The following is a 26,587-nucleotide window of genomic DNA, read 5'->3' as shown; positions in this document are numbered from 1 at the left end:
TGATGTATTGACTGGAGGTAGACTACTGATGATAATGGTGTATTGACTGGAGGTAGACTACTGATGATAATGGTGTATTGACTGGAGGTAGACTACTGATGATAATGATGTATTGACTGGTGGTAGACTACTGATGATAATGGTGTATTGACTGGAGGTAGACTACTGATGATAATGGTGTATTGACTGGAGGTAGACTACTGATGATAATGATGTATTGACTGGTGGTAGACTACTGATGATAATGGTGTATTGACTGGAGGTAGACTACTGACGATAATGATGTATTGACTGGAGGTAGACTACTGATGATAATGGTGTATTGACTGGAGGTAGACTACTGATGATAATGGTGTATTGACTGGAGGTAGACTAGTGATGATAGCGGCCTTGAGAACCGTTTATAAGACACTCTTTCTTATCACAGGTTCCAAAGCACTTTTATGGCCAGGGCCTGTATTCATAAAGTGTGTCAGAGTAAGAGTACTGATCTAGGATCAGTTTAACCTTTCATATCATAATGAATACGATTATATGGACAGGTGGGGACCTGATCCAATATCAGCACTACTGCTCTGAGACGCTTTGTGGATACAGGCCCAGGCCTGATCATTGCCTTGAGGAGGGTTTCTAATACACAGCTAACATTTAGCCATCCCCCTCGTCTAAGAACCTCAAACACATCCCAGCAGTGAGTAGTCAATACATCTGGCAGGAGATATCCCAGGCTCCCTAGCACTTCAATGACCAGGTATGAACATTGACTTGAGAACAGTTTCTAAGACTGCTAGATCTACAGTATGCAGCTCATACTCACGGCAGCGTAGTCAACACAGTGTAGAGATTAGTCAAACCTGCAAAGTCACAGACAAGACATGTTAAACAGAAGACCAGTCAACCAAACTGTCTCACCTCGTTGGTATCCGTGTCCCTGTGTCTGGGTTCCTCTGGTAGACCCCATGGTTGAGGCGCAGCAGGTCCCTCTCTCAGCCTCATCTCCAGTCCCCCTCTTCCTACTATCCCTACCCCCCCTTCTCTACCTCCTCCACCCCCTCCTCCAGGGCTTATAGGCCCTACTATCCGTGGATTGGTGTCCGAGGGCCTGGAACAAACAGAAATGCCATGTTGGTCAGAAAGGTAATGTTGTCATCAATTAATCAAAAGTATTTACAAAGCCCTATGACATCAGCAGTTTCCATGTCTGTCGTACAAAAACATCAACACAAACACAAACACACACACATGCACTAACCCCCCCCCCCACCTCATCCCTCCAACACATACCTGAGGGCGGGCGGGGGTCCTTCCTCCTGCGAGGCAGCGAAGTCAGACGACGAGGCAGCCAACGTTAACGGTGTGGCCCCCCCCTCCCTCCAGAAGAAGCCTGTCACCATGATGAAGGACTTGATGTTGGGGTACGGGGCCGACAGCTCCTTGAGCAGGGAGACGTAATGCAGGGCCTGGAACAAATAGAATACAATGACTTTATCAACAACAACTACATTATTACCTCATTTTCCCCCTAGGAACTTGCATTTTGGCATTGTGAATTCATTAATTAATTTTATTTGACAAATGTAGAAAAAAAAAAAGATAATTGCCTCAACTATTTATACAACTATACACACATTAAAGTGATTGAGGAAACACAACGTCAGGCAACTTATTTCCATTGTTGTCCTTGTTATTACATGAGCAACAATAGACAGCTTGGGAAAGACTGTCGGTACATTGGCACTTCACATGCAATTTCATTTAAAATACATACAATATATACAATATAAAGATCTTAATTTGACCCGGATTGTCACAGCAAAAATTATCCTGAAGCAACAGAATTTAAAAGTTTAGTCCATAATGTCGTTCAGTGGTTGGCTAGTCAAAATGAGGCAACATAAAAAGTGGAATAGTGTTAATAGAACCGTGTGTTAGAGCAGGTATCCAGTGCTCATCTGCATTTCCTGCGGGACAGGAAAATTCTCAGCAGCAAAAGAGTGATCAAATTAAGATCCTACATCTGTAGCTATACTGTACACATAACAATATATATATATTACCTTGTAATAGTGGAGGAAGGAGATGACACACAGGCCCACTGTGCACAGCAAGAACACTCTGTGACGTCGCATTTTCATCCTATAGGAACAGAGGGAGAGAGAGAATTGACCAATGGGAGATGACACACAGGCCATTAAGAGAGATAATGTGGGGAGGTAGAGAGAGAGAAGGGAGTGAGTGGGGAGGAGGGAGAGAGAATGTGGGGCGGTAGAGGGAGAGAAGAGAGTGAGTGGGGAGGAGGGAGAGAGAATGTGGGGCGGTAGAGGGAGAGAAGAGGGTGAGTGGGGAGGAGGGAGAGAGAATGTGGGGCGGTAGAGGGAAAGAAGAGAGTGAGTGGGGAGGAGGGAGAGAGAATGTGGGGCGGTAGAGGGAGAGAAGAGAGTGAGTGGGGAGGAGGGAGAGAGAATGTGGGGCGGTAGAGGGAGAGAAGAGGGTGAGTGGGGAGGAGGGAGAGAGAATGTGGGGCGGTAGAGGGAAAGAAGAGAGTGAGTGGGGAGGAGGGAGAGAGAATGTGGGGCGGTAGAGGGAGAGAAGAGAGTGAGTGGGGAGGAGGGAGAGAGAATGTGGGGCGGTAGAGGGAAAGAAGAGAGTGAGTGGGGAGGAGGGAGAGAGAATGTGGGGCGGTAGAGAGAGAGAGAGAAGGGAGTGAGTGGGGAGGAGGGAGAGATAATGTGGAGAGGTAGAGAGAGAGAGAGAAGGGAGTGAGTGGGGAGGAGGGAGAGATAATGTGGGGAGGTAGAGAGAGAGAAGGGAGTGAGTGGGGAGGAGGGAGAGAGAATGTGGGGCGGTAGAGGGAGAGAAGAGAGTGAGTGGGGAGGAGGGAGAGATAATGTGGGGAGGTAGAGAGAGAGAAGAGAGTGAGTGGGGAGGAGGGAGAGATAATGTGGGGAGGTAGAGAGAGAGAAGAGAGTGAGTGGGGAGGAGGGAGAGATAATGTGGGGAGGTAGAGAGAGAGAAGAGAGTGAGTGGGGAGGAGGGAGAGATAATGTGGGGAGGTAGAGAGAGAGAAGAGAGTGAGTGGGGAGGAGGGAGAGATAATGTGGGGAGGTAGAGAGAGAGAAGAGGGTGAGTGGGGAGGAGGGAGAGATAATGTGGGGAGGTAGAGAGAGAGAAGAGAGTGAGTAGGGAGGAGGGAGAGATAATGTGGGGAGGTAGAGAGAGAGAAGAGGGTGAGTGGGGAGGAGGGAGAGATAATGTGGGGAGGTAGAGAGAGAGAAGAGGGTGAGTGGGGAGGAGGGAGAGATAATGTGGGGAGGTAGAGAGAGAGAAGAGAGTGAGTGGGGAGGAGGGAGAGATAATGTGGGGAGGTAGAGAGAGAGAAGAGGGTGAGTGGGGAGGAGGGAGAGATAATGTGGGGAGGTAGAGAGAGAGAAGAGAGTGAGTGGGGAGGAGGGAGAGATAATGTGGGGAGGTAGAGAGAGAGAAGAGAGTGAGTGGGGAGGAGGGAGAGATAATGTGGGGAGGTAGAGAGAGAGAAGAGGGTGAGTGGGGAGGAGGGAGAGATAATGTGGGGAGGTAGAGAGAGAGAAGAGAGTGAGTAGGGAGGAGGGAGAGATAATGTGGGGAGGTAGAGAGAGAGAAGAGGGTGAGTGGGGAGGAGGGAGAGATAATGTGGGGAGGTAGAGAGAGAGAAGAGGGTGAGTGGGGAGGAGGGAGAGATAATGTGGGGAGGTAGAGAGAGAGAAGAGAGTGAGTGGGGAGGAGGGAGAGATAATGTGGGGAGGTAGCGAGAGAGAAGAGGGTGAGTGGGGAGGAGGGAGAGATAATGTGGGGAGGTAGAGAGAGAGAAGAGAGTGAGTAGGGAGGAGGGAGAGATAATGTGGGGAGGTAGAGAGAGAGAAGAGGGTGAGTGGGGAGGAGGGAGAGATAATGTGGGGAGGTAGAGAGAGAGAAGAGAGTGAGTGGGGAGGAGGGAGAGATAATGTGGGGAGGTAGAGAGAGAGAAGAGGGTGAGTGGGGAGAAGGGAGAGATAATGTGGGGAGGTAGAGAGAGAGAAGAGAGTGAGTAGGGAGGAGGGAGAGATAATGTGGGGAGGTAGAGAGAGAGAAGAGGGTGAGTGGGGAGGAGGGAGAGATAATGTGGGGAGGTAGAGGGAAAGAAGAGAGTGAGTGGGGAGGAGGGAGAGAGAATGTGGGGCGGTAGAGGGAGAGAAGAGAGTGAGTGGGGAGGAGGGAGAGAGAATGTGGGGCGGTAGAGGGAAAGAAGAGAGTGAGTGGGGAGGAGGGAGAGAGAATGTGGGGCGGTAGAGGGAGAGAAGAGAGTGAGTGGGGAGGAGGGAGAGAGAATGTGGGGCGGTAGAGGGAGAGAAGAGGGTGAGTGGGGAGGAGGGAGAGAGAATGTGGGGCGGTAGAGGGAAAGAAGAGAGTGAGTGGGGAGGAGGGAGAGAGAATGTGGGGCGGTAGAGGGAGAGAAGAGAGTGAGTGGGGAGGAGGGAGAGAGAATGTGGGGCGGTAGAGGGAAAGAAGAGAGTGAGTGGGGAGGAGGGAGAGAGAATGTGGGGCGGTAGAGAGAGAGAGAGAAGGGAGTGAGTGGGGAGGAGGGAGAGATAATGTGGAGAGGTAGAGAGAGAGAGAGAAGGGAGTGAGTGGGGAGGAGGGAGAGATAATGTGGGGAGGTAGAGAGAGAGAAGGGAGTGAGTGGGGAGGAGGGAGAGAGAATGTGGGGCGGTAGAGGGAGAGAAGAGAGTGAGTGGGGAGGAGGGAGAGATAATGTGGGGAGGTAGAGAGAGAGAAGAGAGTGAGTGGGGAGGAGGGAGAGATAATGTGGGGAGGTAGAGAGAGAGAAGAGAGTGAGTGGGGAGGAGGGAGAGATAATGTGGCGAGGTAGAGAGAGAGAAGAGAGTGAGTGGGGAGGAGGGAGAGATAATGTGGGGAGGTAGAGAGAGAGAAGAGAGTGAGTGGGGAGGAGGGAGAGATAATGTGGGGAGGTAGAGAGAGAGAAGAGAGTGAGTGGGGAGGAGGGAGAGATAATGTGGGGAGGTAGAGAGAGAGAAGAGGGTGAGTGGGGAGGAGGGAGAGATAATGTGGGGAGGTAGAGAGAGAGAAGAGAGTGAGTGGGGAGGAGGGAGAGATAATGTGGGGAGGTAGAGAGAGAGAAGAGGGTGAGTGGGGAGGAGGGAGAGATAATGTGGGGAGGTAGAGAGAGAGAAGAGAGTGAGTAGGGAGGAGGGAGAGATAATGTGGGGAGGTAGAGAGAGAGAAGAGGGTGAGTGGGGAGGAGGGAGAGATAATGTGGGGAGGTAGAGAGAGAGAAGAGGGTGAGTGGGGAGGAGGGAGAGATAATGTGGGGAGGTAGAGAGAGAGAAGAGAGTGAGTGGGGAGGAGGGAGACATAATGTGGGGAGGTAGAGAGAGAGAAGAGGGTGAGTGGGGAGGAGGGAGAGATAATGTGGGGAGGTAGAGAGAGAGAAGAGAGTGAGTAGGGAGGAGGGAGAGATAATGTGGGGAGGTAGAGAGAGAGAAGAGGGTGAGTGGGGAGGAGGGAGAGATAATGTGGGGAGGTAGAGAGAGAGAAGAGAGTGAGTAGGGAGGAGGGAGAGATAATGTGGGGAGGTAGAGAGAGAGAAGAGGGTGAGTGGGGAGGAGGGAGAGATAATGTGGGGAGGTAGAGAGAGAGAAGAGGGTGAGTGGGGAGGAGGGAGAGATAATGTGGGGAGGTAGAGAGAGAGAAGAGAGTGAGTGGGGAGGAGGGAGACATAATGTGGGGAGGTAGAGAGAGAGAAGAGGGTGAGTGGGGAGGAGGGAGAGATAATGTGGGGAGGTAGAGAGAGAGAAGAGAGTGAGTAGGGAGGAGGGAGAGATAATGTGGGGAGGTAGAGAGAGAGAAGAGGGTGAGTGGGGAGGAGGGAGAGATAATGTGGGGAGGTAGAGAGAGAGAAGAGAGTGAGTGGGGAGGAGGGAGAGATAATGTGGGGGAGGTAGAGAGAGAGAAGAGGGTGAGTGGGGAGGAGGGAGAGATAATGTGGGGCGGTAGAGAGAGAGAAGAGAGTGAGTAGGGAGGAGGGAGAGATAATGTGGGGAGGTAGAGAGAGAGAAGAGGGTGAGTGGGGAGGAGGGAGAGATAATGTGGGGAGGTAGAGAGAGAGAAGAGGGTGAGTGGGGAGGAGGGAGAGATAATGTGGGGAGGTAGAGAGAGAGAAGAGAGTGAGTGGGGAGGAGGGAGAGATAATGTGGGGAGGTAGAGAGAGAGAAGAGGGTGAGTGGGGAGAAGGGAGAGATAATGTGGGGAGGTAGAGAGAGAGAAGAGAGTGAGTAGGGAGGAGGGAGAGATAATGTGGGGAGGTAGAGAGAGAGAAGAGGGTGAGTGGGGAGGAGGGAGAGATAATGTGGGGAGGTAGAGAGAGAGAAGAGAGTGAGTGGGGAGGAGGGAGAGATAATGTGGGGAGGTAGAGAGAGAGAAGAGGGTGAGTGGGGAGGAGGGAGAGATAATGTGGGGAGGTAGAGAGAGAGAAGAGAGTGAGTAGGGAGGAGGGAGAGATAATGTGGGGAGGTAGAGAGAGAGAAGAGAGTGAGTGGGGAGGAGGGAGAGAGAGCGATAACAACCCATTTCTTTCTCCTTCCTTTCATTATTCATTCATCCTTCTTTCCCCTGGAGGATTTCTACAGTAAACCTCACATGAGAGAGAATCACATGTGATTGTGACAATAATCTTGATTTCTCTTCTTTTTTTTCTCATAATCTTCCTGAGTCTAAAGCAATGGCATCATCAACCAATCAGCGAACTGTACATTTAATCTAATCCAATTTCTTCCTTGATTGGTTTATACAAAATATGTGGCCAAAACCTTGATCAACTCATTAAAATTCCCCCAAAAAACGTAAATAAAAAAACATCCCAAAATACATATTTTCTAACAACTTCCAACAGTGCATTGACATTAATATCCTCCGAAAATAAGATTTTCTCTTAATACAGTTCAGTTCATATTCAGGGCAGTCAGTGCTGACGGTGCAACATCTATTCTTACATTTAATCCATCTTAATATTTTTTTATTAAATCTCTCGCAGCCCAACTTAAGCACAAACAATGAAAGAACAGGGAAGAAAAGAGAGAGAGGTAGAATGAGAGAGATAAAGAAAAAGAGATAGATTGAAAGAGAGAGAGTGAGAGAGAGAGTGAGAAGGAGGGAGAGATAATGTGGGGAGGTAGAGAGAGAGAAGAGAGTGAGTGGGGAGGAGGGAGAGATAATGTGGGGAGGTAGAGAGAGAGAAGAGAGTGAGTGGGGAGGAGGGAGAGATAATGTGGGGAGGTAGAGAGAGAGAAGAGGGTGAGTGGGGAGGAGGGAGAGATAATGTGGGGAGGTAGAGAGAGAGAAGAGAGTGAGTGGGGAGGAGGGAGAGATAATGTGGGGAGGTAGAGAGAGAGAGAGAGCGAGAGAGGAGAGAGAGCGAGAGAGCGAGAGAGCGAGAGAGGAGAGAGAGAGAGAGAGAGAGAGAGAGAGAGAGAGAGAGAGAGAGCGAGAGAGAGAGAGAGCGAGAGAGCGAGAGAGCGAGAGAGAGAGAGAGAGAGAGAGAGAGAGAGAGAGAGAGAGAGAGAGAGAGAGAGAGAGAGAGAGAGAGAGAGAGAGGCAATCTGGCAGTTCTAACACACAATACCGTGTATGAATCTAAAGTAGTCTAGAAGCCTTTACAGGGCTACCTCAGGGATTCCACTGCTATATCAAACTATGAACAAAACAGAGGAGAGAGAGGGAGAGAGAGAGAGAGGGAGAGAGGGAGAGCGGGAGGGAGGGAGGCGAGATGAGAAGGAGAAAGTATAGGGGGAAATCAGGCGGAGGAAAAGGAGAATGAGAGAGGGGGAGGTATGGAGAGATGTGGTCCAGTGGAGGGAGGAAAACAATGAACAAGGGATCAGCCAGAGGGAGGGAAGTAAATAATGCCAAAAAAAGGAAAGATTCAGTAAACCTCTCTGAGAAATGTCAGTGTTTTGCATTCCTGCTAAGACCAGGGAGATAAATGCTGCTGACCCTTTATACGCTGACCTAAGGACAGTTTAGTTTTCTCCTCCCTAAGGGTTGAGGATAGGATATGGGGGAGGTAAAGCTGATCCTAAATCTGTGCCTATGGGCCAGAAATCTATACAGGCCATCTCTGAGGTCACACACACACCTGCACGCAAGCACACACACACATATACACACACACTTGCCCACACTCACACACACACACACACACACACCAACACACCCACACACACCCACGGTTCCATTCCACAAGGCTAATGCTACACTTGGCAGGACTACAAGCAACAACTGAGAGAGCGAGGGAGGGAGGGGGGGATTGGTGCGGTGCTAGGGAGCGAGGTAGGGAGAGAGAGAGGATGCGAGAGAGGGTGGTATTGAATCAGTGTGGTGCAAGGGAGCGAGGTAGCGAAGGAGGGAGAGAGGGAGGTAGGGAGAAGGGAGGGATGGAGGGAGGTGTAGTATTGAATGGTTGCAGTGCTAGAGAGAGTGGAAGGAGGGAGGGAAAGAGGAGAGGGAGGGAGGAGAGGAGAGGTGGTATTGAATCTGTGTGGCGCAAGGTAGGGAGGGAGTGAGGGAGTGAGGAGAGGAGGGGTAAATCGGTGGGTTGCTAGAGAGAATGGAAGCAGGGAGCGAGCGAGGGAGGAGTGCAGTGCCAGGTTTCCCCCTCCAGACATTTCCTCTCTGTCTCCCTTCTATCTCTCATCTCCAATTCTCCTTCGTTTTCTCTCCTTCTCTCTTTCTCCTCTCTTCTCCTTCTCCCTCTCCCTCTCCCGCCATTTCCGTTACATTCCATCTTTCCTGTCCACACACAGTATAGTCAAGATGGCATGAAAGAAAGAGTGAAAAGTGAGGGATACTCATACGAGAGGGAGGAAGAATGATAAGAGAAGCTAGGATGTATGACTGTATTTTTCTCTCTCATTCCTCTTTCTTCTACTGTATAATAAAGGTGTTAGCTCACTGATGACAACCTCTCAATTCAATTCAATTCAATTTAAGGGCTTTATTGGCATGGGAAACGTGTGTTAACATTGCCAAAGCAAGTGAAGTAGATAGTAAACAAAAGTGAAATAAACAATAAATATTAACAGTAAACATTACACTCAGAACTTTCAAAAGACTAAAGACATTTCAAATGTCATATTATGTATATATACAGTGTTGTAACAATGTGCAAATAGTCTCTCTCTCTGTCCACACACAGTGTGGGCTAGAAGACAGCGTGAAAGAACAAGTGAAACGGGATGTCTAAAAGAGAGAGAAAGAACAGATGTCTTTCATTCCTCCTTCTTCCACTGTATAATAAAGGTGTTAGCTCAATGATGATAACCTCTCTCTCTCTCTCTCTGTCCACACACAGTGTAGGCTAGAAGACAGCATGAAAGACAGCTCTAAAAGAGAGAGAAAGAACGGATGTCCCTCATTCCTTCTTCTATAATAAAGGTGCTAGGTCAACGATAATAGACCCATGATGAAAACCTTGTCTTGCTCTGAACAGTGCACACAAACCCACTCTGTCAATGCTCAGCGTTTTCCAACAACACAAAAGGCTGAATGTGGTTGAGAATAATGTTCAGGTGGGCCTGTAACACAAAGGGCCATGGCTATGGTGTCTGGTATGCTCTTCCATCCCTACTGTAGAGGGGAATCCCAACAACCATTTAGAAATGTTGCCGTCTCAAGTAGAGAACAGATTGTCTTTTCTAAACATGAACCAACAGTACAGTATAGACCAGGGGTACTCAACTCTTACCCTATGAGGTCCAGAGCCTGACGTTTTTCTGTTCTACCTGATAATTCATTGCACACACCTGGTGTACCAGGTCTAAATCAGTCCCTGATTAGAGGGGAACAATGAAACAATGCAGTGGAACTGGCTTCAAGGTCCAGAGTTGAGTTTGAGTGGTATAGACTATGGTGCCAGCCAGCCAGGTGCACATTTCTACAGTAAAGAGGAAATGTTGACAACAGATCAGGAACAGATTGGCTTCTCTGAACGTGAACCAATAACTGCAATATCAATGTACTATGGTGCCAGGTACCAATGATGCACATCTTTAATAGTCAAGATAGGAAACGTTGGAAACTGACAGATATAGAACCAATAGACAACAGAAGGCTTTTCAACTGACAGATATAGAACCAATAGACAACAGAAGGCTTTTCAACTGACAGATATAGAACCAATAGGCAACAGAAGGCTTTTCAACTGACAGATATAGAACCAATAGGCAACAGAAGGCTTTTCTGAACATGCACCACTTTATACTGTATATTGTATCTACAGCCTGGTGCCAGGTCCCAAAGGTTCTCATCAGAGGGCAGGAAATGTTGCAGTTAAAGAGGAAGTGTTGCAGTTAAAGAGGAAGTGTTGCAGTTAAAGAGGAAGTGTTGCAGTTAGAGAGGAAATGTTGCAGTTAGAGAGGAAATGTTGCAGTTAGAGAGGAAATGTTACAGTTAAAGAGGAAGTGTTGCAGTTAGAAAGGAAATGTTGCAGTTAGAGAGGAAATGTTGCAGTTAAAGAGGAAGTGTTGCAGTTAGAAAGGAAATGTTGCAGTTAGAGAGGAAGTGTTGCAGTTAGATAGAAAATGTTGCAGACTCATAGAGAACCGATGGAGAACAGATTGCCTTCTCTGAACGTGACCCAATAACTCAGTACTATATACAGTACAGTAAAACTACGGTGCCAGGTAGCAAAGATGGAAGCTGCGCGTCCCTAACTAGAGGGTAAATGTTACAAACTGACATACAGTAGAGAACAGATAGGAAACAGATTGTGTTCTCTGAACGTGACCCAATAACTCAGTATATCTATGATTGTGGTGCCAGCTACCAAAGGTGTACAGATCACACTCCCTACAGAGAAGAGGAAATGTTGCAGACACATACACACACACACACAACACACACACACACACACAGCACTCGTTGAGAACAGATAGAGGACTGATAAACAGACAGAGAACAGACTGCCTCTTCTGAATGTGAATCAAATAACCAATGACCCGCTGGTATCCCAGTGGCCATCACCATGGCGACAAGGCCAGCCCGCCAATCAAACTGGGCAGAGGTTCAACACACACAGTAGTAGACAGTGTCATTATTTGTCGAATAGCGGATATCAAATGAGGAAGAGAGGAATGATGTTGTTCTTTCCAGCAGTTGGTTTGTTTATCTAAAAACGCCTTCTTCATAGATTACAGTGAACACACACACACACGCACACACACACACACACACAGCATCTCTAGGGTGGGAAAAAGCCCCATTGGAATGCTGCCTTGAGATATTTGAAATGCTCTAAGGGCCGCACATGAAGGAAACCCAAACATTTGGTTTGGAATCTCTTGGAGGCCTCCGGACTGGTAAACAACCAGTGTGTGTCAGTGTGTGTGTGAGTGAGTGAGTGTGTAAGGGGCACTGCCACAGTCTGCTTCGTTGTGGCACTCTGATCACTCTCTCGGATTAGCTGGCAACATACTCACACACTTGGTGACACAGACACCAGCCACCATTATTGCTGAGGAGGGCAGTGCAGAAATCAACAGAAAAGCTCATTGTTGGTTGTCATGACAATGGGGGGGAGGGGGGCAATAGAACACAGACTGGGAGGCAAATTGAGTTTGAGAATATTATACATAGTCGCCACGCCAATTTAGCGCTGTCCTGGGAGACCTCACACACACACACACATACACACACACACGCACGCACACACATGCACAAACATGCATGCAAACGCACACACACACACAGAATGTGGGCCTGTATACAGACGAGACATTCTGTCGACTTGGTCCTAACCAGAACCCCAAGGGGACAATGGCTGCTTACTAAGCAATACACACAAAGCCTGAACTGTTCTGACTCCTGTCCTAAGTGTGTGTGTGTTCCTCTCTTCTCCAATATCAACGACCATGCAGATGTCGCCATTCCCATTGTATCGAATAGTGGTCAATGACCCAAAGGGCCAACTAGGCGGCCATTTTGTGCCGACACAGCATCAGCAATAGATATGGCTCCTCCTGGCGTCCAATCAGATATGAGAAGTCCATTGTCTTAATTGGTTGGGCTATCAAATCAAAATAATCTAAAAGGGTGATAGGTTACATCCCATGACTATAAACACACCACACCACACCACACACACACACACACACCACACACACAGACACACCACACACACACACACACAGACACACACACACACACACACACACACACACACTTATGCTGCTTTCACATAGAATTTATGGTATTTTGGAAACAGGATGGACCTGAGCTCAATTTCGAGTCTCATAGCAAAGGGTCTGAATACTTATGTAAATAAGGTATTTCTGTTTTGTTTTATTATACATTTGCAAACATTTCTAAAAACCTGTTTTCGCTTTGTCATTATGGGGTATTTAATTGAATTTATCAATTTTAGAATAAGGCTGTAACATAACAAAATGTGGAAAAAGGGAAGGGGTCTGAATACTTTCCAAATGCACTGTATATGCCAACAGTGTGTAACAATGCCTAATTTATCATAACAGATAACGAATCCTAATTGCTAAATTGCCTCATATTTTTATTCAGTCAATAAAAAAAAAAAGTGCCATTTAAGATTCATTTATTGAAACTGTAATATCAACTGGTTATATTATATCGTGGAACACAATCTTCAAAAAGATAGTAGCCTCAGCAGTGTGGTGCTTGCTTGTAGGAGCCTGGCTGTGTAATAAATAAAATAAATAAAAATAAATTGGTGTAATGGCATTGCCTTGTTTTGTTATTTTAGCAGACAAGACACTCTTATTTCCCGAGCCCTTATCACAGTCAAGACACCTAGTTTATAGTAAAACAACATGTAATACAACAGAATAGTGCGAAGTGATTCGCATCTCACATCTGGAACAGTTATTCTCAGAGTGATCATTTGAAACAGGGCTCAATTTGGCAAGTTGAAAGAGACATTTTTCAGAGTTACAAATCAAAATCTGTGTTCTTTTCGATATACAGACGTTGGATCTAGTTTAATATGCCTGTTCCTTCGAATTTTCTAAATGGATTAACAATTCTACATTGAACAGTGCATGGGAATGAATTACAGCCATTTGTTTGGTGAGAAGGGCTTAATGATTCTGATGAAAATAGGCTCTTTGTCTTTATCAAACTAATGTTTTTGCATATTTTCAGTGTGGAACCTGTCTATGTTTAGGGAGGTAATAGACTAGGCTAACCAATTCTAAATGCAACTAGCAGATCGCAAAGCAGGGTTGTCACTAACGTTAGTTCCCACAGCCACACAACCATAAACCCAGCACGTTTCTACATTATCACTTCTTGTCACGGTTTCGGCCGAGGCTGCCTCTCTCCCTTGTTCGGGCAGGCTTCGGCGTTCGTCGTCTCCGGAATTCTAGCTGCCACCGTTGTATGTTTCATGTTCGTTTGCTTTTGTCTGTTTGTTTTCACACCTGTCTCTCATTTGGCGTAATTAGTGTCCTATAAGTTTCTCGTTGTGTTTGTCTAGTGTTGTGTGTTATTGGTTTTTGTCAGTCATGTGTAGGGTTTCTACATGTTCGCTCGGTTGAGTTTCCCTCCACTGTATTGGAGAGTTTTCGCACTTGTCTGGTGCGCTCTTGGTTTCGTTTTGCCTTTGTGCGTATTTGTTGCGCCTTTGGATTTTGTATTAGTATTTTCCGTGTTGGATTTATACTAAAGTCTTGTGGACTATACTCCGGTGTCCTGCGTCTGATTCCACCACATCACCCACCTACACTTGCGTGACAGAATAACACACCCTACATGGAATCAGCAGGAGCCGAAGCAGCCCCGACGAGGCTGGAGGCCCAGGTTCGGGAACAACAGGACCAGATACTTCAGATGGGGACCGCCCTGCAGGAGGTGATCACCACCCTCCGAGGCTGGGGAACGCCTCCACCACCTCCCTCCCTGCCAGCACCATCGGCCAGTCCGCCCATTCCAGCGCCAGAACCCCGAGGAATCCGACTCTCTCTCCCGAGGGCCTACGACGGAACCGCGGCTGGGTGTCAGGGATTCCTCCTCCAGGTGGAGCTGTACCTGGCCACCGTACACCCGGCACCCTCGGGGCATGAGAGCGTGTCCGCCCTGATCTCCTGCCTGTCCGGGAAGGCGTTGGAATGGGCCAACGCGGAGTGGAGGAGGATCGACGCCGAGACTATCACCTACAACGAGTTCTCCCGCCGCTTCAAGGCGGTGTTTGACCATCCCCCGCAGGGGAAAGCGGCGGGGGAGCGTCTGGTCTTCCTCCGGCAGGGGAGGAGGAGTGCCCAAGAATTCGCTGTTGAATTCCGTACTCTAGCGGCAGATGCAGGGTGGAATGAGCGGGCCCTCGTCGATCTATACAGATGTAGCCTACGAGAGGACGTCCGTCGGGAGCTGGCTTGTAGGGACACCAGCCTCTCTTTCGACCAGCTGGTCGACATGTCCATCAGGCTGGATAACCTACTGGCTACCCGCGGACGTCCTGAGGAGGGTCCGTCCATTTCACCCTCCAGCGCCTCCGAGCCGTGTCCTATGGAGCTCGGGGGCGCTGGCGCTAGAGAGAGGAGGAGTCGGTTGGCTAGGGGGTCCATCCACTGCACCAACTGTGGTCGGGGAGGACACACCGCGGCTAGGTGCTGGGGATGGCCTCCTAGGGGGGATGACGACAGGTCCCGCACTGGGGATTCCCTCCAGGTGAGTAGGCGCCCCACTCACCCAGAGCTCACTGTTGCCCATTTTTGTATGCCTGTGCGTTTTCCACAGGTAGCACCTCATTCCCAGCATAAGGCGCTGGTAGATTCAGGCGCGGCTGGGAATTTTATTGATAAAAAAGTTTTGTTTAGCGTTAGGGATTCCCCTTATTCCTGTTGAAGTTCCTTTCCCCGTTCATGCCCTAGATAGCCGTCCGTTGGGTACGGGCTTAATCAGGAGGTCACGGCGCCACTTAGGATGTGTGCGCAGGGGGATCATCAGGAGATGATTCAGCTGTTCCTGATTGACTCTCCTGCGTATCCGGTGGTGCTGGGCATGCCCTGGTTAAGTACCCATAACCCATCTATTTCGTGGCAGGAGAGGGCTCTGATGGAGTGGTCTGCTCAGTGTGTGGGTAGATGTTTAGGCGTTTCCGTAGGGGCTACCTCGGTGGAGAGTCCAAACCAGGTGCCCGCATTGCACGTTCCCCCTGAGTATGGGGATTTGGCTATTGCGTTTAGTAAGGCGAGGGCGACGCGGTTGCCGCCCCATAGGCAGGGAGACTGTGCGATAGATCTCCAGGCAGGAGCTGCGCTCCCACGGAGCCATGTGTATCCTCTGTCTCAGGAGGAGAAGAAAGCTATGGAGACTTACATAGACGAATCTCTGAGACAAGGATACATACGGCCTTCCACTTCCCCTGCGTCCTCGAGTTTCTTTTTTGTGAAGAAAAAGGATGGTGGTTTGCGCCCGTGCATCGATTACCGTGGTCTCAATCAGATTACGGTGAAGTACAGTTATCCACTCCCGCTGATTGCGACCATGACTGAGTCGTTGCATGGGGCGCGTTTCTTCACTAAATTAGATCTCAGGAGCGCGTACAACTTGGTGCGCATCAGGGAGGGCGATGAATGGAAGACAGCCTTTAGTACCACCTCGGGCCATTACGAGTATCTGGTCATGCCATACGGGTTGATGAACGCTCTGTCAGTTTTCCAATCATTCGTGGATGAGATCTTCAGGGACATGCAAGGGCAGGGGGTGGTTGTGTACATTGATGACATTCTCGTGTACTCGCCTACCCGTGTCGAGCATGTGGCCCTGGTGCGTAGAGTGTTGCGGAGGCTGGTGGAGCACGACCTGTATGTGAAGGCAGAGAAGTGTCTGTTTTTCCAGGAGTCGGTCTCCTTTTTGGGGTATCAGTTGTCTGCGTCAGGGGTGAAGATGGAGGTAGACCGGGTGTCGGCCGTGCGTAATTGGCAAACACCAACCACTGTGAAGGAGGTGCAGCAGTTTTTGGGGGTTTGCGAATTACTACCGGAGGTTTATCCGGGGTTTTGGACAGGTGGCAGCTCCCATCACGTCTCTGTTGAAGGGGGTCCGGTGCGTCTGCAGTGGTCGGCCGAGGCGGACAGGGCGTTTGGGAGGCTGAAGGACCTGTTTACCTCGGCCCCGGTGCTGGCGCATCCGGATCCCTCTTTGCCGTTCCAGGTAGAGGTGGACGCGTCAGAGGCCGGTTTAGGAGCCGTGCTTTCACAACGGTCTGGCGCGCCACCTAAACTCCGCCCCTGTGCTTTTTATTCTAAGAAGCTCAGTCCGGCGGAGCGGAACTATGATGTAGGGGACAGGGAGCTGTTAGCCGTGGTACAGGCTCTAAAGGTGTGGAGGCACTGGCTTGAGGGGGCTCAACACCCTTTCCTCATTTTGACGGACCACCGTAACCTGGAGTACATCCGGGCGGCGAGGAGGCTGAACCCTCGCCAGGCAAGATGGAGTATGTTCTTGACCAGGTTTACTTTTAAGATCACGTACATCCCTGGGTCACAGAATGGTAAGGCAGATGCGCTGTCTCGGCGGTATGACACGGAGGAGAGGTCCGTGGAGCCCACTCCCATACTGCCGGAGTCGTGTCTGGTGGCACCGGTAGTGTGGGAGGTCGATGCTGAACTCGAGCGGGCGTTACGCACCGACCCTAGTCCACCACAGTGCCCGGAGGGTCGGAAGTACGTTCCGCTCGAGGTTCGGGATCGATTGATCTATTGGGCTCACACGTCACCCTCCTCTGGACATCCGGGTATCGGCCGGACAGTGCACTGTCTTAGCGCCAAGTACTGGTGGCCCACGTTGGCAAGGGATGTGAGGGTTTATGTTTCCTCCTGCTCGGTGTGCGCCCAGTGTAAGGCGCCTAGACATCTGCCTAGGGGTAAGTTGCTACCCCTGCCCGTTCCACAACGACCATGGTCCCACCTCTCTGTAGATTTTATAACAGACCTTCCCCTCTCCCAAGGGAATACTACCATCCTGGTCGTTGTGGACCGGTTCTCTAAGGCCTGTCGTTTGCTCCCCATGCCGGGTCTTCCTACTGCCCTACAAACTGCCGAAGCACTATTCACCCATGTGTTCCGGCACTACGGGGTACCCGAGGACATTGTGGCTGATCGAGGTCCCCAATTCACCTCCAGAGTCTGGAGAGCGTTTATGGAGCGGTTGGGGGTCTCGGTGAGCCTCACCTCGGGTTACCACCCGGAGAGTAATGGGCAGGTGGAACGCGTGAACCAGGATGTGGGTAGGTTTCTCAGAACATACTGCCAGGACCGGCCGGAGGAGTGGTCAAGGTACGTTCCCTGGGCCGAGATGGCCCAGAATTCCCTACGCCATTCCTCCACTAACCTAACTCCATTTCAATGTGTGTTAGGTTACCAGCCGGTTCTGGCACCCTGGCAGCAGAGCCAGATCGAGGCTCCTGCGGTGGATGAGTGGGCGCGGCGCTCGGAGGAGACTTGGAATGCTGCACACGTCCACCTGCAGCGGGCCCTCCGACGTCAGAAGGCGAGCGCTGATCTCCACCGCAGTGAGGGACCGGTGTACGCACCTGGGGATCGAGTCTGGCTCTCTACCAGAAACCTGCCCCTCCGCCTGCCCTGTCGGAAACTGGGTCGGCGGTTTGTAGGGCCATTTAAAGTCCTGAGAAGGTTGAACGAGGTATGTTATAGATTACAGCTACCTGTGGAGTATAAGTGTATTAACCCCTCGTTCCATGTGTCCCTTCTCAGGCCGGTGGTAGCGGGCCCACTCCAAGAAAATGAGATAGGGGAGACTCCTCCGCCCCCACTGGACATCGAGGGGGCACCGGCGTACTCCGTGAGGTCCATCTTGGATTCGAGACGTCGGATGGGGGGTCTCCAGTATCTAGTGGAGTGGGAGGGGTACGGTCCGGAGGAGCGGTGCTGGGTGCCGAGGAGAGACATTTTGGACCCGTCGCTCCTGACGGAATTCCATCGGGGGCATCCGACGCGCCCTGCTCCACGTCCTCCGGGTCGTCCCCGAGGCCGGAGTCGGCGCACGTCTGGAGCCGCGCGTCAAGGGGGGGGTACTGTCACGGTTTCGGCCGAGGCTGCCTCTCTCCCTTGTTCGGGCAGGCTTCGGCGTTCGTCGTCTCCGGAATTCTAGCTGCCACCGTTGTATGTTTCATGTTCGTTTGCTTTTGTCTGTTTGTTTTCCCACCTGTCTCTCATTTGGCGTAATTAGTGTCCTATAAGTTTCTCGTTGTGTTTGTCTAGTGTTGTGTGTTATTGGTTTTTGTCAGTCATGTGTAGGGTTTCTACATGTTCGCTCGGTTGAGTTTCCCTCCACTGTATTGGAGAGTTTTCGCACTTGTCTGGTGCGCTCTTGGTTTCGTTTTGCCTTTGTGCGTATTTGTTGCGCCTTTGGATTTTGTATTAGTATTTTCCGTGTTGGATTTATACTAAAGTCTTGTGGACTATACTCCGGTGTCCTGCGTCTGATTCCACCACATCACCCACCTACACTTGCGTGACACTTCTCAAAATCTTTTTTAAACCTATTAAACCTAGCCCTTAACCCTAACCTTAACCACACTGTTAACCTTATGCCTAACCCTAACCTTAAATTAAGACCAAAAAGCACTTTTTTGTTTTCATGATTTTTTACGACATAGCCAATTTGGACTTTGTGGCTGTGACAACCGCAAAGTAACCTAAGTGGAAAATGACCAAATTATTCCAAAACTACACCTCATTGTTGGAACACATATTTCCCTACTTCAGTCAATGAGTCCATTTAAAATGTGTGATGAAACTGTCGTAATTTGGCTTGTGTATCCCATCAGTTAGGTACATTTTTATAGCCATTTATTTCTGTAGGCGCACACAGAACACGTGTGTAGAGGGAGCGGTTGGAACGCAATTGAGTGAGTGAGACACGGAGGGGAAAGGGAATGTAGGAAGCAGAACCAAAGATTTTTATAACAGATTTGTGACGCTTGGCTTGGTTTCTTTTTTGTTGTGTCCCGCAAATGCACATGTACAAATAGAACACTCGAGTCAAAGCAAATTAACGTTGTCTTCAAGACAAAATTTAGACCAAATAGTTTTACAGTATAAAAAAAAAAAAAAAGTGATCTCTGGTTAAATATCGAGTTTTGACGTCAGTTCGAGTACTCGAGTCCTCTTACCCATCCCGACCATCCAGCACTTAGTGGTGGGCTATGCTATGCGAAGAGATGGGCGAAGTGACATGCCTTGCAAAGTTTAGAACTGTCAGTAGGATGGTTAATGGGTGCTGCCTAGCAACCATCAAGAGTTTAAGAGCATAGTGCGTGCCGATGCCGCCTCAGCATTACAGCTCCGTTTCATACTAAGCCGTAGGCAGAACTTTTACCGAAATGATTAGGCTTCTAGGTCGTTTGGTGGAAATAAAAGTTTCAGCTTTGATAACAGAAATAACTTTTCAGATTTAACAAAAGGCGGAAAAAAGTTGGCGGTATGATCAAGTTGGCGGAAAAACGTTTAAGTATGAAAGGGATAACACACGCATGCACGCACGCACAAACACACACACACACCCTAGCTAGCACACACTCATTATATGAAAGCATGTCATTTATTGGTGGTTTCAATAGTCTGAGGAAGCATCTTCTCCTGCAGATGAAGGAAAGGAAACAAGGAAGGGACAAGGAAGCCTCTTTAGACTATTGAGATGCAGCCCAGCCTCTGTCACCTCATTTAAACTGCAGACCAGGCAGGCCCTGTTCTGCCCAGAACACCCATAGATTTCCATTGCTGACCCCACAGTGTCTGTCTGACTGACCTGTTTCAATCACTTCCTCTGTTCCTGTTTCTCTGAGTCTCAGGCTTTACAGAGACCAGTGGAAACTAATAAGGTTGTGGCCCAAATACCACCCCATTCCATATACTGCGCACTACTTTTGACCAGCACTCTATGGCAGGGGTTCCCAACCTTTTTTCCACAGGGCCCCCTTTTTCACATTAGAAAAATAGAAAATAGAAATAGAAGAGTTGGCTACAGCATGGGAAAGACAGTCAGCCTCTCTTGCTCTCTCCCCCTCTCCCCCTCTCTCCCTCTCTCCCTTTATACCCTTCTCTCTCTCTCTCTCTCTCTGCTCCCCCTCCCTCTCATTCTTTCCTCTCTTTCTCTCTCTGTCCTATAATATAATAATATATAATATAATAATAATATAATATAATATGCCATTTAGCAGACGCTTTTATCCAAAGCAACTTACAGTCATGTGTGCATACATTTTTACCTCTCAGTACATCACTGACCGTGCCTTTCCCCCTTTCATCTGTGTTGTTCTTCCATTAGCCACCGCTAAGCAAGCTCTATAGTGACTCATCATTAGAACATCACCCAACAAGAGTCTTCCATTAGCCACCGCTAAGCAAGCTCTATAGTGACTCATCATTAGAACATCCCCCAACAAGAGTCTTCCATTAGCCACCGCTAAGCTAGCTCTGCAGTGACTCATCATTAGAACATCACCCAACAAGTCTTCCATTAGCCACCACTAAGCTAGCTCTATAGTGACTCATCATTAGAACATCACCCAACAAGAGTCTTCCATTAGCCACCGTTAAGCTAGCTCTATAGTGACTCATCATTAGAACATCACCCAACAAGAGTCTTCCATTAGCCACCGCTAAGCTAGCTCTATAGTGACTCATCATTAGAACATCACCCAACAAGAGTCTTCCATTAGCCACCGTTAAGCTAGCTCTATAGTGACTCGTCATTAGAACATCACCCAACAAGAGTCTTCCATTAGCCACCGCTAAGCTAGCTCTATAGTGACTCATCATTAGAACATCACCCAACAAGAGTCTTCCATTAGCCACCGCTAAGCTAGCTCTGCAGTGTGTGTGTGGTTCAGTGGGCAGGTGAGACAGATCTCAGGAGAAGGCCAGGTGCTAAGAGAGAGGTTATGGTTAGATGAGAGTGTGTGTTTGTATGGATGGAAAAGGGGTTTTAGTGCAATGGCGTGTGTGTAGGGGCGTGGGTTGCGATTAGGGAGTGTGTGTTTTTGTGTGTGTGTGCGTGTGTGTTTTTTGTGTGTGTATGTATGGCGTGGAAAAGTCAGTGGAATGCACACACTCCTCTACTCTCATCCATAATTTAACTGTACCAGTCAGTAAGGTCTCTCTCTCTCTCTCTCTCTCTCTCTCTCTCTCTCTCTCTCTCTCTCTCTCTCTCTCTCTCTCTCTCTCTCTCTCTCTCTCTCTCTCTCTCTCTCTCTCTCTCTCTCTCTCTCTCTCTCTCTCTCTCTCTCTCTCTCTCTCTCTCTCTCTCGTCGGAGTGCATGGTGGGAGTGAGTCGTGAAGCAGGAGTGATTATGAGAGCCACTGGAATTATTTTCACTCTATTGGGTTTCGGTGTGTATATATATATATATATATATATTGATTAGTTTAGTTGTTTTAAGGTTATCTTGTCTAACTATCACTAAGCACGTATAGGGGTGGTGGGATCGTTGAGGTTGTTTTTCGCGAGGGCACAACCAGCGGGCGGGGCTGGTTGCAATGGCCACTCACGGAGGTTTGTAGTTTGAAAAACGTAGTCGGCGGCATGGAGTAAAGATTCCTGCTGTGGCAGGGTGTTACGTGGAAGAATGTAGCTTAGCAGTGGGTGCTATCATTGGGTATGATAGCATAAAATCAGCCTCAAGGATGAATAGCGCTGTAGCGATATTCTTAAATTCCATTGAAAAGGTGAATACGATAGTTGAGAGTGGTGTTGTGTTGCGGGAGACACAGACGTTGGTATTTCCTCTTATGAATCCGGTTATACTTTCTAACGTGCCACCATTTGTTAGAGATGAAGTGTTGGAGCGAGAGTTCTCGTCATGGTCAACTTGTATCTACAATAAAGAAGATTCTTTTTGGATGCAAATCTCCTTTGCTGAAACATGTCGTGTCTCATAGGAGACAAGTGCATATGATTTTAAAGAAGGACACTGACGAACTGAATTTAGCATTCAGTTTTAAGATTGATGGATTTGATTATGTCTTCTACGCTTCTACTGAATCAATGAAATGCTTTGGCTGTGGAAGAGAGGGGCATTTGGTACGTTATTGTCCCGAGAACGAGCGCGCAGATTCTGGTAGCAGCTCTAGTGCTGGTGCAGCTAATGCACCACCGCGAAGGGATGAACATTCTAAGGGGTGCAGGGGAAGGGAGAAGGTGGGCAGATGTGGTTGGAAAAGTAGGAAAGGAAAGCAGTGTGGCTACGGGGGCAATTGTGGTAGATCAGAACAAAGAGGGAGGGGAAACAGTCGGTGAGATTGCGACTGCGGTCACTGAGGTGGTGCTGGAAAATGAAATTGGAGGTCAAGAGGAGATTGAAATAATGGAAAAGGAAGCAGCTATTTTCAAAGTACCGAGGAGTAAGAGGAAGAATTTAAGGGGTGGTGAAGGGTCTAATTCTAAGAGGAAGGTAGAGATTGATAAATCAGTTGAGGATAAACAGGTTGTAGAGATGGTGGAGGATAGCGAGAGTGAGTCATCTGACGCGTCACAACAAAATAGTGAGATAAATGGGGTGGAAGGGAGGTACAGGATTGAGAAGGTACGTCAATTTCTGAATTTGACAAATTCTGAATTTGACAAAAGGGAAGAAATATATGCAGGATTATAATGTTAAATATTTTTTTCCTGAAAGTGAATTGTTTATTGAATCAGCAAAGTTTCTGATGTCAAAAATAACAGGGGGAGGTTTGACAAACCCTGAAATTGCTAGACTCAAGAAAGTGGTCACGAGAGTGAAAAGTGATGTAAATTCTAAAGGAAATTAAAGAGTTTAGTCGCAGCCTTAACTCTGTAAAGAGATGTGGTTTCTGTGCCTTCCTCTGTATTTTTTTTCCATCCATGAGCAGTTTTAAGATTTCTTCTTTAAACGTAAATGGGGCAAGAGACGTTAAAAAAAGAGCCATAGTGTATGAGTTAATTAGGGGAAAGGGAAGTGACATACGTTTTCTACAAGAAACGCATAGTAATATGGAAAATGAAGTTATGTGGCAACACGAGTGGGGGGGCAGTGGTGTGTAGTCATAAAAACTCAAAAAGTGGGGGTGTGGCCATCTTGTTCTCAAAAGGGTTTTTGCCTTTGTCATATGAGGTTGAAGAGGTAGTTGAGGGGAGGTTATTAAAAGTTAGAGCGAGGTATGAAAACATCACTATGTGTCTGATAAATGTATATGCCCCAGTGGTGGCAGTTGAGCGGGTATGTTTTTTAGAGACATTATCAAATACCATTGAGAAATGTAATACTGAAGATTATTTATTTATTGCTGGGGATTTTAACTGCACAGTCAGTGATTTAGATAGAAATCACAAAGAACCTCATATAGCCTCAAGGACTTTTTAAAAACGCCTCATTGTAACACATGAACTGTGTGATATTTGGCGGAGTCAACATGGAGGCACGAGACAGTACACCTGGGCCCATGTGAGAGAGAACACCATGTCCATGGCCAGGTTAGATAGGTTTTATTGTTTTAAGCATCAATCTCAGGTCTGTAAATCAAGTGTGATAACCCCAGTGGGATTTTCTGATCATTGTTTAATAACACAGGTGGTGTTCATTAATGCTGTAAAACCCAAAAGCGCATACTGGCATTTTAATATACGTTTATTGAGTGATAGTCACTTCAGGAAATGTTTTAGTTTTTTCTGGGAGAGGTGGAGGTCTCAAAAGGCCAGTTTTGTATCCCTTCAACAGTGGTGGGATATAGGGAAAATCCAGATTCAACAATTCTGTAATCAATACACGAGGAATGTCACCAAAGACATCACCAGATCAATGAAAGCCCTAGAGTCTGAAATAGTAGAACTCCTGACGTTGGTTGAGACCACAGGAGATCGAGGCCGTACTCAGGCCCTCAAGAGGAAAAAAGCTGCATTGGCAGACCTGCTGGGTATCAAAGCACAGGGGGCATTGGTGAGAAGTAAGTTTCAGGGAATATCTGAAATGGATGCCTCATCCAAATTTTTCTTTGGTTTAGAGAAAAAGAATGGACAAAGAATAATTATTCATTGTCTCAAATCAGCTGTTGGACAGGAGCTAACTAGTCCTAGTGAAATTAGAAAGAGGGCAGTAGAGTTCTATGCTGATCTCTACAAGTGTGAGTACAAAGAGGATAAAACAATGACACAGCAGTTCCTTGATGGGCTCCCACAGGTGGCTGCAGAAGCTCAGGTTGAGCTAGAGCAACCATTGTCTTTGCAGGAGCTATACACTGCATTAAAAGGCATGGAAAATGGAAGGGCACCAGGCATTGATGGGCTTCCTGTTTACTTTTTAGTATTTCTGGGCTATGTTGGGAGAGGTGTAGTTGGCTAGCAGTAGTTAATGATAGTTTGACCGGAGGGTTGCTACCGATAAGCTGCAGAAGGGCTGTCCTCACCCTACTGCCAAAAAGGGGTGACCCTAGGGAGGTGAAGAACTGGAGGCCAGTGGCTTTATTGTGCACTAATTATAAGATCCTGTCAAAGGCTTTGTCCAAAAGGCTGAGGGAGGTGATGGGGCAAATCATACATACGGACCAGTCCTACTGTGTTCCTGGCAGGCAGATAGGGGATAACATTTCTCTGATTCTGGATTTTGTGGATGTCTCTAGGGCTATTGGGTTGGATGCTGGTCTAATTTCAATTGATCAGGAAAAGGCATTTGACCGAGTTGAACATAAATACTTATGGCACACTTTTGAGGTGTTTGGTTTCAGCTCTGGTTTTATTGCCATGATAAGGGTGATATATGGTGACATTGAAAGTGTATTGAAAGTTATCGGTGGCTTGAGTGCTCCTTTTAAAGTGTGTAGAGGTATTAGGCAGGGATGTTCTTTGTCGAGAATGTTATATGCCATTGCTATAGAGCCACTACTAAATAGCATTAGAAGTCGCATTGAAGGGGTGTACCTTTCAGAGGATATTCCTCCTATTCGTCTCTCAGCCTATGCTGATGATGTAGTTATTTTAGTGAAAAATCAAGCGGAGGTGGATAGTTTGAGTCTAATGGTTGATCGTTTTAGGGGAATATCCTCTGAAAAGGTAAACTGGGAAAAAAGTTGTGCTTTACAGATTGGAGAATGGTCTGGAGGGATCATGGCTTTGCCAGGGGGGCTGGAATGGTGTAAGGGAGGTTTTAAGTATCTTGGAGTGTACCTAGGAGATGAGGGGACAATGGGAAAAAAATGGAATGGGGTGGTTCAAATGGTGGAAGGGAGGATGAGGAGATGGCGTTGGTTGTTATCTCGTATGTCCTATAGGGGGCACACTATTATAGTTAACAATGTGGTTGCCTCTTAACAATGTGGTTGCCTCTGCACTGTGGCATCGGTTGTCAGTTTTAGAGCCACCATCTGGCCTTCTGGCTAAGATACAGGCAATTATTGTAGATTTATTTTGGGATAAATATCATTGGGTTCCACAAAGTGTTTTGTATTTGTCAAAAAAAGAGGAGGGGGGACAAGGTCTTGTACATCTTGCTAGTAAATCTGCTGCTTTCCGGTTTCAGTTTATTCAAAGGTTGCTTTATGGTCCGGAAAATGTGGTTTGGAGAGTGGTGGCAGGTTTTGTATTACAGCAGGTTGGGGGATTAGGTTTAAAGAAGGCTTTATTTTTGGTTGATAGTAGCCAGATTTCTAGGGAGGGAGTACCTCCATTTTACAGAGGCCTTCTAAGGGTGTGGAGCATAATGAAGGTGTCCAGACGCACTTCAGCGGATCAGTGCATTGGCTGTTGGAGGAACCTCTGGTGTATGGGGCAAGACTGGATTGTGCAACTGCAGCTGTTCCACATTTCTCCAAGATTCTGGTGAAGGGCAAAATCATCACCTTAAAACAGTTAATGGCCATGGCTTGGCCCGCGTTAATGGATGGAAGACGGGTGGCTGAACATTTGGGGGTGAGGTCGGAAAGGATTGTCGGACAACTGCTGGGAAGCTGCAGGAAGGCTCTGTCAGCAGAAGAGTGGGGTATGCTTAATAGTCACAAGAAGAAGGTACAAGATGAATACGTCTCATTTCCAAGACTAGGGATTACACCCAATATCCCAGAGTCAGAAAGAAAGGCGTTATTACTGGATTTGAGAGGGTTGGAAGAAGTGGGTTTGGATGAGGTGAATGGGAAATACTTATATAGGGGGTGTGTCAAGGTGTTGAATAAAGATACATTGAAAAATAGAAAAGACACTCCATGGAGGGTGAAATTGGGCATTGATGACAAGGTAAAGCCAGCATGGAGAGCACTGAACAAGCCTCCGTTACAAAAGGGTACTGGTGATATGCAATGGAGGGTTTTGCATGGCATCATTGAAGTTAATGCTTTTGTATCTGTTAATAACTCAGATGTTGGAGATGGATGTCCTTTTTGTAATATAAGAGAAACAATTTTTCACTGTTTTATGGAGTGTGAGAGGATAAAACCTCTCTTGGAAATGCTGGAGTCTTTGTTTAAAGCTGTAGGGGAGATTTTCAATAACACTGTTTTTATTTGGGGGTTTCAATATAGTAAGCAACAGAAAAGAAAATGTAAACTGTTACATTTTA

At 47.7% G+C, this 26,587-nt stretch overlaps 1 protein-coding gene across 1 annotated transcript in view; it reads right to left on the bottom strand.

The window, feature by feature from the left end:
* The window catches only part of mgat3b (beta-1,4-mannosyl-glycoprotein 4-beta-N-acetylglucosaminyltransferase b), a 72,671-nt gene that overhangs the window by 9,867 nt on the left and 36,217 nt on the right, over positions 1–26,587 (bottom strand). Inside the window, exons 2-4 of the mRNA XM_041869697.2 lie at positions 2,058–2,136; positions 1,285–1,460; positions 913–1,102 (exon numbers count right to left, since the gene is read on the bottom strand). Of these exons, the coding sequence (XP_041725631.2) occupies positions 913–1,102; positions 1,285–1,460; positions 2,058–2,135 (444 nt within the window). The 5' untranslated portion in view covers position 2,136. The remainder of the gene's footprint in view (positions 1–912; positions 1,103–1,284; positions 1,461–2,057; positions 2,137–26,587) is intronic.

The sequence above is a fragment of the Coregonus clupeaformis genome, unplaced genomic scaffold (assembly GCF_020615455.1).
Source record: "Coregonus clupeaformis isolate EN_2021a unplaced genomic scaffold, ASM2061545v1 scaf0083, whole genome shotgun sequence".
NCBI lineage: Eukaryota > Metazoa > Chordata > Actinopteri > Salmoniformes > Salmonidae > Coregonus > Coregonus clupeaformis.
Note: the sequence above shows the minus strand (reverse complement) of the source record. Positions and strands in the feature narration are given on the sequence as shown.